This window comes from Carassius auratus, chromosome 41, assembly GCF_003368295.1.
Source record: "Carassius auratus strain Wakin chromosome 41, ASM336829v1, whole genome shotgun sequence".
NCBI lineage: Eukaryota > Metazoa > Chordata > Actinopteri > Cypriniformes > Cyprinidae > Carassius > Carassius auratus.
In genome coordinates, this window is record NC_039283.1 from 19,648,466 (window position 1) to 19,661,751 (window position 13,286).

The 13,286-nt window shown below is 36.7% G+C and overlaps 2 protein-coding genes across 2 annotated transcripts; both read left to right on the forward strand.

Annotated features, from left to right (window-relative positions):
• Positions 1-290: 290 nt before the first annotated feature.
• LOC113059196 (stathmin-like) lies at positions 291-3,380 on the forward strand. Its single transcript, XM_026227525.1, has 5 exons — positions 291-373; positions 1,959-2,004; positions 2,140-2,312; positions 2,389-2,580; positions 2,683-3,380. The coding sequence occupies exons 2-5, from the start codon at positions 1,989-1,991 to the stop codon at positions 2,746-2,748; spliced, it is 447 nt and encodes a 148-aa protein (XP_026083310.1). The 5' UTR covers positions 291-373; positions 1,959-1,988; the 3' UTR covers positions 2,749-3,380.
• A 1,196-nt stretch (positions 3,381-4,576) lies between these two features.
• LOC113059197 (membrane progestin receptor alpha-B-like) lies at positions 4,577-10,995 on the forward strand. The gene is made up of 2 exons (XM_026227526.1): positions 4,577-4,867; positions 7,591-10,995. Exon 2 carries the CDS (start codon positions 7,627-7,629, stop codon positions 8,689-8,691), a length of 1,065 nt encoding a protein of 354 aa, XP_026083311.1. The 5' UTR covers positions 4,577-4,867; positions 7,591-7,626; the 3' UTR covers positions 8,692-10,995.
• The last annotated feature ends 2,291 nt before the right edge of the window (positions 10,996-13,286 follow it).

Consider the following 13,286-nt stretch of genomic DNA (forward strand, 5'->3'; position numbering starts at 1 on the left):
GGTTATGTTCAATAAAAAAGAATAATAAAAAATGGCGTCTGAAATAATAGGCTAGTCGAAAGAAATTAACTGTTTTTTAATTGTCCATTTATGATTTATGATAATTGATTTTGAGAAATAAACATTGCACACTTTTAATATGAATGTAGTCATATCTATTATGAGAATAATTTAAAAGTAAATCACATAATTTCTATTGAAGTTATAACGTACTACATATCCCAGAATTTTCTATTCGATGATCATTGGTCACATTCAAATGTGACGTAATACACTTTGGTCCTCTTTTGCGCGAACGGTTGATGCTGAGGCAGAAACGAGAGAAGAATCTGCGCGCGGCCAACTCCAGCTCTGATTTCCACTGCATCTAAAGGTGGGTGTTTTCAGTTGTTGTCGTCAAAAATTATTACTATTATTATTATATTATTACAACTGTTTCTGACAAGACAGGGGAAGAAGCATCTAAAGTATATAAAAAAAATAAAAGATCGATTTTAATTTTTAGTTACACCCTTATTTACCTCCCTTTTTGAAGAGGGGATGCAGATAATAGACAAAGACATCAGGAATAGAGTTAACGTACCATAACTAAATAAAGTCCATGAATTTAAAATTAGCACGCGCAGCAATCTAACGGCTCGTCGTTGTGCGACCATTATGGTTTTGTGTTTGTCGTCGTTTAATCGGGAGGGAATTGTTCAAACGGTCGAGGTCACCATTAGCCGTCTGGCTCTCGTGTAGTTGAGATTTGCTTGTTTATTTAGCCGTTTAGCTAGTGCAAAATCAATTCTATTGTCAGCCATAGACTTCAACAGTTTTCTGTTGTAACAACAATCCCAGTATATAGCCCGCAGTACAGTGACAGGTGATCTAATGGGTCTCGACGTCTTTTGTCTTTGTTATTTGTCCATTCACCAACCATGCTGTCAAATAATATTATTTACCTTCTAATGCATCAATGACATCGATTAATAAACATATGAAATAATGCATTTTGCCTGTCAACACTGAGATTATTCTGCACAATAGGCAGTGCAGTTGTGTCTGGTGTAAAATGGGAGAGATTAGGGTGTGATCTGGTTTGCATTAAACGGGGTATACACCAATACCATTATTTCTAAATGTTGCATTCCATATTTGCATGTTTCTTGAACATTATTAGGGTCTTATTCATGCGTTATATAGTACAATGTGTGGTATTATGGATTTTTGAAGGCTGTACTAATTGGGGTTCAGGGTGTATCTCGGTCATCTATTGTCTTATGAGATCCTGCATCCCATCGGATAGACAGTGGGGCTGGATCTTTATTTTCACCCATGAAGAGATAATATGTTGTCAGGTCATTTTTAAGATGACAAGTTTGTCTAATACTTAATATTTAACAAACCACTTCAACGGATTAGGCTGTCTTTGTTTGATTCTTACACAATATCCCCTTTGTTTAAATCTCTCAGTGGCCAGTTGGATCTCATTACATTATGCATGATGCTGATTTGTTTGTCTCTACATTTCACCCGAGTGTACACCCTGCATTATATATTTTAATTAAACTGTTATCGTTTAATTAGATGATGATGACAGCACATCTGAATAGATGGATCCAGTGCTTGTTGTGCTGGCAGCGACTCATCCTCTTCTTGGCTTCCAGCATAAAAATGGATATATTGCTATTTAATAGACTTGTTTCTTTGTTTGACCTTATGTATTCCAGCTTGTTTCCTTCCCATAATTTCATCCACTTATTATGCATGTCTATTGTGGCGAAACCACTCCTTTGAGTAGTGTATTTTAGTTATTATTTAGATATTTATTAGGTATATGTATTATTTCTTGTATTTAAACCACAATATGTTTTCAGTTTGTGGGGAGGGACAGATAGTTAAGAGAAAAGATTTTCATCAGCATTAGTAGCAAAACGTTTCCATTTTTGATATTATTATATGCCTTCATTTGGCAGGTGTGTGAAACCGTTGAGGTTGGAAGTGCAATGGCGTCCTCTGGAGGTAAGATGTTAAAATATGAGCAGCTAAGCTCCAATATTGAAATCAATATGCTTCACTATAAGGTCATTTAACTTAAATCATTCTGCAATGGAAGTCAAGCATGTGTAATTAAATGCAATGGCGTATCATTCACAGACATTCAGGTTAAGGAACTGGACAAGCGTGCCTCAGGACAGGCTTTTGAAGTCATCCTGAGTCCTACGGCTCCAGATGCCAAGGGAGAATTCCCACTTTCCACCCCCAAGAAGAAGGAGGTATCTCTGGACGAGATCCAGAAAAAACTGGAGGCGGCAGAGGAAAGACGCAAGGTAAGTGGTCATTTAAGGATCTGTTGCATTAGTGATTGTGCTTTCTGTTCCTCGTTTGTTTACCTTCTCATATTAGAACCATGAGGCAGAGGTCCTGAAGCACTTAGCTGAGAAACGAGAGCACGAGAAGGAAGTCCTTCAGAAAGCAATGGAGGAGAACAACAACTTTAGCAAGATGGCAGAGGAGAAACTAAACCAGAAAATGGAAGCCAACAAAGAAAACCGCACAGCACGCATGGCAGCACTGAATGAGAAGTTCAAAGAGAAGGTCTGTGAATGGATCAATGCATATGCATTATATGTTACTTTGTAAGGTTTCAGTTCTGTTGAATTTCCATTATGTTAATGGATGTATTTTTCTTTATTTTAGGACAAGAAGCTCGAAGAGGTACGAAAGAACAAAGAAACAAAAGATGGGGCAGAGGGTGAAAACTAAGTTTTCGCTCTCATTTTCCTTTTCATTTAGGGTATAGTTTTGGGCTTTTTAATGTATCCAAAGATTTTTTTGTTCCATTAAATTGGCCAGTTTTCCGTGTTTGGATCCATGTACTTGCCACTTTTTTATTAAGGGGTTTTGGGGAAAAGCTGGTGCACAACATTTCATCAGTTTGTGTATTCAGTTCTGTCTTTTATCATCCCAACTAACCTGTAGATTTGTCCAGTTGCAGCTCTATAGCGTTTAAAATGAGCAGTGTTTTGCTGATAGGGAAGCATGGCTGTTTTATGCTTAGGTCTATTATATACTTGGTATACTGCATTGTGCAAGTCCACCTGTTCCCTTGTATGTCAGTACTGCCATCCTATGAGCTTATTAAAGTTTTACAGTTGTTTGTTATTGTACCAGTTTTGCCACTGCCTCTTTGTTGATCTGTCAGTCAGCCAGATTGTAATGTGGAGTAAAAGAACTTCTTAAAATCGGTACACTATGAATATAAATGGCAGTTTCTGTATTCTATATGGAAATTATTTTTTGCCAGAACAATAATGAGTTCTTTTTGGACACTTTTTGATGTACTCTTTATAGTCTGCATGAGATCCTAGTGTGAAAACTAAACATTTCAGTATCCACACACCTTTCCTTTACTAGATAATACTTTTATAGTAATTCATAATCAATATGCACTAATAAAAAAGAAAATGCATTCCAATAAGTACTTGCAAAGGTTAATGTGTTAAAAAAATTATAAAATCTGTTGCTTGAGAATGTATTTGAACCATACTGGCATCTAGTGGTTTTGAGTTTGTCGAACAGGTATTAGACAAGGCTTTTTCGAAAAAGTGTCTGATTATTTCAGCACAAAAAAAACAAACAAACAAAAAAAAAATCCTATTGTTGACATGATGACATTATTGATTTATCCTTTGTTGCCAAAACAGTTAGATGCATGAAAATGTATGTTAGTTGTAAACAGCTTTGCAGTGATGAATGGCTTGTTGTCCACATGCTGCCACATTATTATGTGTTCAGAAATAGTGCATCAATCTTTTCTAAAAATAAATAAATTATATCTTATTTCCAAATTCTGAACTCCCTTAGTAGAAGCAATTACATGCATCCAAAAATTGATCATGTCCAGTAATATGTTGTGTAAATAATGTTTTTTTTAATTGAATAAAATAAAAATGAAAACATTTGATTGTCTGTGTTGTAGGAAGGAGCAAAAAAGTTCAAATATCAAAATGACCTTCAAAGCACCCACACATTGTTATTTATGACTGCGTCTGAATCATCCAATCACTCAGAGTATTATTGATGGAGAAGCCTATGAATATGAAAATAATTACATTTAACACTAAAAGGACAAGTACAACAGGAATTCTTGAAATGTTTTGTCATTGACAACTTTAATTTGGTACACAAGACTGCAAAGTGCGTGGGAATTATTATTTTTTTGAATTACTTGTCTGATGAGGTTATATTTTCCTGTGTCGTAATTCACAACATGGACCTTTGTTTCCACTGTTAACATCGAGTTTGACAAGGACACAGTGTCAGCAGAGTGCCTGAGTTGTGGGTGATGAAATAAGCTGTCACATATCTTAGCATAATAAATTAACAAGAGTACACTCACATTGTAAACATATTAAACAATGAGTACATTTAAATTGCCTATACAATTAATTGAAATGCTTTTTATATGTATCCTGTCTGTGTTATATCACACTGGCTCTTAACTTCGTCCTTTATTAAAGAGGGCATGTAGGCGGTATTAATAAGAAGAGGTTGGTTTCACATTTCACAGCACATACATTTTAGAGGGTGTTGCCACCTATAAGATTGTTTCCTATTGGCGAGTTACTCTTGACGGAGGCGGGGACAATGGTCTTTGGCTTGTCTGATTGGACAGTTGTCCTGCCCATCAGGCATCTTTAGATTACGGCCATTTGACAGCGCTACTGCAGGGAGCTGACAGGACCCTCTCCCGCTCAACAATTTTCACGTAATATTTTCTTCTGTAAATTAAAGTTTCTTTGTTTAATTACGTTTCCTCAAGACGAATGTGAAGGCGCGGTTAAATGCCGTTCACTGACTGAGGGGATTGTCCTCTTAAAAGGTAAATCATTTAATTTACGTTACCGATAGTAGGTTTAAGGCAAGATGAAAGCTAAAAAATCAAATGCCTATATGCACTGTATATCATATGCTTTTAGATAACATTTTCAAAATGTTATGTAGTGTAAATGTAGTGCGTACGATGAGAGAACCCAAGATAGCTTATCGACATTTGTTAAAACGTGTACAGTACAGGAGACAAGGAAGAAAACGTTTTTGAAGTGCTTTTATCTTTAAGACATTGAATTTACTCAAGACAGTTCATTGTTGAGCTTCCGGGGTGTTACGTTTCTTTTTCTGGATTTTACCATAGACTGTACGAAAGAAGCTTTAGGGTGTGGGAAGCGTCTGTCTTTTGGGATGTCATCACTAAAATTATATCTACAGCCTCCCCCCCAAATCTCTTCGTTTTAAGAGATGCAGTCCATTTGTATTTCAGACATTATGAACGATGATTTTAGTTTAATCAGATTTATCCTTATTAATTAATGTGCTCGAGCTCTACGCATAGATCTGATGTTACGTAAGCGGTGATGTCCAAAAAGAAACGCCCCGTTTTACATACAGTTAACGTCAACTTACCTTAATTTCAGGATAAACCAGTTTTTAGTCTGTGCAATACCTTTAAATCCATAACAGTTTTTTTTTCTCACAAAATAAGGTTTTCATGATGCTTCTATTTGAACACGTATCAATTTGCTTATATCGCTTAGATTGTGGCGTCATTTGCATGCATTCATAAAGAATGGAAATAAGCCGATAAAAACTAGACCACGATTTTAAAGAGCAAGTCATATGGTATTTTAAAGTGTCCTAATAGTGTTGTAGACCCATACAACAGGTTTAAATGCGATCTAAAATCAGAAAACATTGTAATTTTCTCAGAATATACATTCATACTAGAGTCATTTGTCAATGATTTCGAAACGATTAATTCCAAGCATGTTCGGAGCAAACCCCTCCCATCCAAAAGCCTACTCTGCTCTGATTGGTCAGCTGGCCACGTTTGTTGTGATTGACACAGAGAGGAGTCCTTGAGCCAGTTACCCAGCTACCATTGATAAAGCACCTTTACATAAAACAGTGTCCCAATCCTTTCTTATAATAATTAAATAAAATTCAAAAACACTTATGCAAGCAAATTGTGCCAACAGCTAAAATTTAGCTGCTAAACTGTAAAAACAATAATGGTGGAAATGTTAGCTGAGTGCTAACGTGACTAACTGATGAAACAATACAGTTTGTAAACCAAAATATGTTTTAACAGTTACTGTAATGTTTGAAGAAGGACAGAAAAAGACATTCTATCTTATCTTTTAAACATAATGCAGAACAGTATCACAAGAGCACCAGCCTTATTTATAACTACATTAACTACCTCGTCTCTCCCTAAATATTATTTTCTACCAATTAGATTGTGTTTTTATTAAAGTCTACACCTCCCCCAACCCTAAACCTACCGTTACAGTTATGCAGATACATTAAATATCATTGTTTAGCATGAGTAAAAGGACGCGATATTAATGTGCACATGCGCAGTAAACCCGGGTAGGAAAATCTGACGGGTAGGATAAAATGTCAGGACACCGGCGTAGCAAAATATACAGCGATTTCACAATGATTATAAAGTCTGTGTGCTACACTACATTCTTTACGAAGTAATTAGAACAACCTCCATCTACATTAATCGACAAATTCTTAGGTTCATTGCGAATTATGAGAACTACTTCATTAAGACAGTAATATCGTGCTTTACCTGGACACCTAAAACTGCACTAGGTATACATCATATATAAGCACTTAATATTGAGCACTTAATTGGAAATGTACAAATAACGTATCAATCGTACATACAGGTTGTAGTTCGGAGATGCTTGTTAGTCCAAATAAAATAAGATAAAAAAAGAGGATAAAAAGACAGATTATAGAAGTGGTCCTCGTTAAAATGACGAGCACAACAAAAGGTTTGAATCTTATTTCTGTGGTATCCTTGAACACAGCGTCTTCTCAACATGATGTAAACAAACTAACTAGCGGAAGTGTTTGTGGGCAGGTCAGAGTGTTCCTATTTTGCGGGCAGGCGGGATTATGCAAATATGTTACCCAGTGACGTATACCAGTAACAGGCAAAAGATTCAAAAGTATGACGACTCGTTAAGGCGACTCTGAGTCGACTCTCTTTTGAGAGACAATATCTTTATGTATCATGCACTTTTTTGATTAAAAACTTTGCAGATTTTTTAATTTAAGGATAGCTACGTTATAAACTGCAAAAGAGATATTTTTTTTAAACCCATATGACCTGCTCTTTAAAATGCACCATTTAAAACGTTTAAAAATATAAGGATTCTGCAACTTCTGGCACTTTCATGTCCCAGGAGTTGATTTGTATTAAAACTTACAGGTTAAAACATAGAAATTAACATTGAAATTCCTTGGTAACTTTTTAATTTGTCTTCATGATTTTTTTTATATGTAAAAAAAAAAAAAAAACATTTTACCCTTGACTCAGTGCATACTTTAAAAAAATTACTTTCTTGATGTTTAAAACCATGATTACCTAAAATATTTGAAAACCATTATATATATATATATATATATATATATATATATATATATATATATATATATATATATATATATATATATATTGTGTTTCCCATGTGAACAAATTTACAAATGCAAGGATACTATATATAACTGTTGAATATGTTTTCCAAACAGATTTCACAGAAGACTGCCGCTTAATTAGTCCTCACCATGGCGACGGTTGTGATGGAGCAGATTGGGAGGCTGTTCATCAACGCACAGCAGCTTCGCCAGATCCCCCGTTTCCTGGAGTCAGCCTTCCCTAAACTGCCCTGTACTGTGATGGTGAGCGATGTGCCGTGGGTTTTCCGTGAGTCGCACATAGTCACGGGCTACAGGCCGCCCGACCAGAACTGGCGCTACTACTTCCTCACCCTGTTCCAGAGGCATAATGAGTCTGTAAATGTGTGGACACACCTGCTGGCCTCCCTCATTATTTTAGTCAAGTTTCAGGAGCTGTCTGAAACTGTGGACTTCCTGCGGGACCCACACGCCCAGCCGATGTTCATTCTGCTCCTAGCCGCGTTCACCTACCTGGGCTGCAGTGCGCTTGCCCACTTGCTCTCAGCCAAGTCTGAGCTTTCCCACTACACCTTTTATTTTTTGGACTACGTTGGCGTAGCCGTATACCAGTATGGCAGCGCCCTGGCCCACTTCTATTACGTCATCGCAGAAGAATGGCACGCTCAAGTGCAAAGCTTTTTCTTGCCAGCCGCAGCCTTCCTGGCCTGGCTCTCCTGTACGGGCTGCTGCTACGGCAAATACGCCAGCCCGAACTTGCCCAGATTTGTTCACAAGCTATTCCAAGTGGTTCCCTCGGGCCTGGCCTACTGTTTAGACATCAGCCCAGTGTTCCATCGCATCTATAAATGCTACAGCTCTGAACAAGGCTGTGACGACCAGGCGGTGGTGTACCACTGCTACCAGGGCCTCTTCTTTTTGATCAGCGCCTACTTCTTCTCATACCCCCATCCTGAGCGCTGGTTCCCGGGATGTTGTGACTTCATCGGGCAGGGCCATCAGATCTTCCATGTGTTCCTTGTGCTCTGCACTCTAGTGCAGATTGAAGCAGTGCGACTGGATTACAGCGAGAGGAGATCTTTCTATGAAAGTCTCCATGGAGACTTGGCTCACGATGCAGTGGCTCTTTTTATCTTCACAGCATGTTGCAGCGCACTCACTGCATTCTATGTGCGCAAACGGGTGAAGGTGTATCTCGAAGAGAAGCAGGAGTAGATATCAAGGCAGGGACACTAGCTTGCACATGTAGGAAGGATTGAACTGGTCTACAACAACTGAAGCAACTAACAATGAAGGCCCTTCTTTTTTTTCAGTGTATGTTATATTTGTCGTTAATTGTTTTTTTGTGGCTTGCCAATGCATTTTGAACCAACCGCTTTCTGTTTACCAAATTGGTGACATGCTTAAAACCACATTACATTTAAAGAATGGACTGCCCGCTGAAAGGTGCCATTACAACCTATTTAACCGGGTTTACATGAGATCTGTAAAGGGATGTCAGCATGTTTGCTGACAGGTTAGTTTGTATACAGGATAGTTTAGGTAGACTGGATCACTGGAGATGTTCATACCTGCATTGTGCCTCTAAATCCAACTTCATTTTGGTGCAGTGTTACTCACATGGTATTTACACATTTGCCAGACATATATTGCATTCAATACACCAAATACACTTTTTTCATGTGTTCCTGGGAATCAAACCCATGACCTTGGTGTTGCTAGCACCATGTGCTACGGTTTGAATTACAGGAGACACAGTAAGTAAAATAAGGTAGATAAATAAAATAAATAAAGTTCCCATGCCATTAGACCAGTGCAATTAGCAAAATGTGGAGCTCAGATGAACTCTTAAATCATGAATGAAATATTGCAAACTTCATAAGCAATACCTTACTGAGAGGTGACTGATAGATATATATATATATATATATATATATATATATATTTTTTTTTTTTTTCATTAATCAGATCAAATTTACCCCTCAGTAGTGCTTTTTAGACACCAAATTTCTGTTTTGGCTACTATTAACTCATAAACCAATGCAAATTATTGTCAAATTGACTTCTGACTTGCCTTACAGAGTGTCCGACCCATCAAGTGCCATGTTTTACCTGCGAATTGCAGTCTATTTGTTTTTCACTGCCAGTGCACACTTCCCTAAAGTATGACATGTGAAGAGCGCTAAATTACCGGATGCTGTGAAAAGTACAGTAGGATGTGATGCCACTGGATTGCAGTATCAGATGCAGCCCTGGCTGATTCATAATTTAGCACAAAAATGAAAAGATGAGCGTGTTCTGCTCATCTTTATGCTTCAGATTTATTAAAAAAGTCAACACTCTTTGTTTGGAACATTTTAAAGGGTGAGTTCATTCAAAAATGAAAACCCATCATTTAGTTTCTTTCATGTTGTTCCAAATCTCAATGATATTTTGAAGAGTGCTTCAACTGTTGCCCATATTATGAAAGTCACTGGGGTTCAAAAACAACTTTTGATTCCTTCCTTTAAATTTAATTAAAAATATATATATTTTTATAAATAATGGCAGAATATTCATTTTTGGGTGAACTATCCCAGCCAAAGTGGCTTTTGAGAAAGAATGAATTATGTCCATTACAGCTATGATGTCTCCGTTTGTCATGAAAATGTTCCTTTTGTACACAAGGGCTATAACTATGCCCTGGTATGAATGCCTTTGTGTGTTCTGTGCATATGTGGAATTTTCTATTCGAAGTTCAGCACTTTATCTACAAGAACAGTCTGAGCATCACAACTAATCTGTGTTAAATGTATATTCTAATGTGCCTGACTACATGCATGCGTCCTTGTGTGAGTATGCATACAGGTGCTTGTTGTGTGTGTGTGTGTGTGCATTTTTGAATGTAAATGTATGTATACCTGTGTGAGATGGCTACTGAAGAGAAAGGACCTGTCTGGCCTTTTAATGACCATGAAATGCATCTAGCTGTTGTATCATGAATTGTGCAGCTCCCCGTGTACCATTCCTTGTTCATAAACCAACACAGATCCATCAGATAGAAGGTGGAAGGATGATTTATTTTCCCATTTAAAGTGATTCATATTCCCTTGAGATGAATATTGTGTCAATAGGCTGCTGCTGCATTAACCAGGAAAGGTTCTGTGCGATGTAGTGTAAAAGCTGGTTTATGATCCGGTCCCAGTAAAAGAAATTGTCCCTGCGGTATGAGCCTTTTGTGAAGTAGCAAATACGCAAAGTCATGATTAACGGTGACCAGCATTTATTTTTGCAGCCAGGAACATGCGGAGGACAAAAAGGGGCCATTCACACCGAATGCATTTCTGCATTTAAAAATGCTAATCTAAAGAAGATAACCTTTTAGCTTAAACACTTTTTTTTTTTAGAAAGCCAGTTGATGTTGCAGAAGATGCGAGATGCAAGCAGAATGGTCAAAGACACACATCTATCACTTTTATGAAAGAAAACCAACGATAAGCAATACAGTGGAATACAGAACACTTAAAAAAGGTGTAGAGACATTTAAGTTGCACTTAACATGACACAGCCTTTTAAAAACATGGCTCTCATGCACAAGACACTGCAAAAGACACAAAATGCACCATCTAGCGCAACACATAGCACAATAATGTACAAGTGTATTTTTGTGTTTGAAAATACAAGACACAGGGCAGTGGAATAATAATAAAAAAAAGGTTTAGAGTGGCATTTAAAAGTTGAATATCTTTTAACTTGAGCATGTATATTTAGAATGCTGTGTCATGTGTGAGATGCTGCAAAAGACCTGAGATGTAGTGCATATTTACACAGAACGGGAATGGGAAAGCAGCACAGTTGTATGTAAAAATGTGTTCTATGTGAATGGCCCTTTAGTGTGCACAGCACCAGCAGACAATGATGTCACAGATTGATGATGTCATCAAAAAGACTAGAACGTATGACTGACATGTTGTCAGTTGGCTCATAATGATGATTTACAAGGCAAATATCTGCGAAAATGATCACATGGTGGGTGCTTTATTAAATTAATAGGTATATACCATAACAATACAATTAGGAAATTATTTGATAATATTAATTACACACTGTAGATATTAAATGTAAACTGTAAACAGAATATGTTGTATTTACTGCTGTACCACAGTTTTAAGAATTAAACACACCATTTGAAATCACACAGTACAGTAAAACAGGGGAGCCTCCAAGAGCTGATGTCACTGAGAAAGACAATAGATGAGGTCATCTCCTTCCATCAACGGGATTTGACCTAAAGCCTCATTTCCCATAATGCCCAAGTGGAATTATAAGGAACTCTCTAAACTGCGAAGCGTCTCTTTCTTAAACTCTGTACTAATCTACTCACCTCGAAGACACTTACAGAATCTCTAAAAACTTAACTATTTGAAACATGACCATGTTTAGAGTTTGTTTTAACTATTGTCTTTCTTTTGGTATTGCACTTATGTAAAGAGGAAGAACTGTTCGGAAAGTTACTTTCTTGATTTTCTTTCAGCACTGGAACTCTTTTTTTTTTCTTCACGGAGCGGAACTAAACACTCATGTTCTGCTGCATTGCAGAACAGGAACAATAAAGACTGGTGATAACCTACCTTTACTGTTGTATGTGGAAATGGCTGTGTTGATGTATACTGTGGTGTATCTAAATGAATAAACAACTGTAAGTCCCATCTTCCACTTAATGTCATCGTGTTTCCTGTCTAGACAGAAAAGTTCAAAACAATGTATAGAGTTCTTTATACATGGGAGTAACAAAACATCAGTTTGATATATGCAGACAATAACAAGTGAGTTACAATCCGTTATTGTGAACAATAAAGCTATTGTTATCTTTTCAATGCACAGCTACAGCATCTGTCAGTGTCAAATGAAGTGGAAAAACAACGTCAGATCACTTCAAAGGATTAAAAATCTCTCATTATACACTTAGAACAACATGACAGTGAATTATTATTATTATTGTTTTTTGTCTCAGTTCACAAGCCAGTAAATTAGTCTGTCTATTAGAAGCTTATTCCATTAAATCATCACTCTGATAATGTTTGGGATGCAATAAATCCATACCTTTTAGGATGGTTTATATGCCAAATACGATTTTTTTTTATTTAATTTTCTAGACATTATTATACTGAGCCTATTATTATTATTATTTTGATTAATCAAAGTTCTTATTGTAAAAAAATAAAAAATCTTTATTAACAAATTTCCATAATATATCTGACTTCAGCTGTGGTCTATGTTCAACCAATAACACAATATCCCAGAAAAAGTTAGTGTAGAGACAGTTTACTTCAGTCCCTTTTTTATCCGTTTAATGATGCATTGTACCATGCTATGATAGTTTAATACACTGTAATGAAGTAGTTAACAAGGCAAACATTTCCTAATTATTTTATTCTTTAAAAAAATGATGATGATTAATTTTTTTGTGACGTTAACGATAAGACATTTAATTTATTCAAGACATTCATGAGATACATTTTCTCATTCTTAGACCCCCCCATATATGCTACTCATCTGTTAAATGGTTCATCATCATCATCTTATGCCACTCAACACTTTATTAATGTGAAATTGAACTATGGAAAAGCACATGCATCTGCCACAAGACGGCAGTGTTGTCAAAGACAACATTGAACAATAGTGTTTTGGGCTATATCGCCCAGCCTTATTTCCAAGGTATAAACCTGTTTTTATAAAGTCTATAGTATAAACACATTTGGAGTGGTGTTAAATCTGTTTTCCTCCGACATCAGGACTAGCAGACAGGCGGTCATCCTGAAGGTCATCCA

Excerpts from the sequence above, each read along its gene's own strand:
- LOC113059197 (XM_026227526.1), top strand. The coding sequence starts at position 7,627 with ATGGCGACGGTTGTGATGGAGCAGATTGGGAGGCTGTTCATCAACGCA.
- LOC113059196 (XM_026227525.1), top strand. Across the intron at positions 2,313-2,388 it reads CGGCAGAGGAAAGACGCAAG|AACCATGAGGCAGAGGTCCT; the intron begins GTAAGTGGTCAT and ends TTCTCATATTAG. Across the intron at positions 2,581-2,682 it reads ATGAGAAGTTCAAAGAGAAG|GACAAGAAGCTCGAAGAGGT; the intron begins GTCTGTGAATGG and ends TCTTTATTTTAG.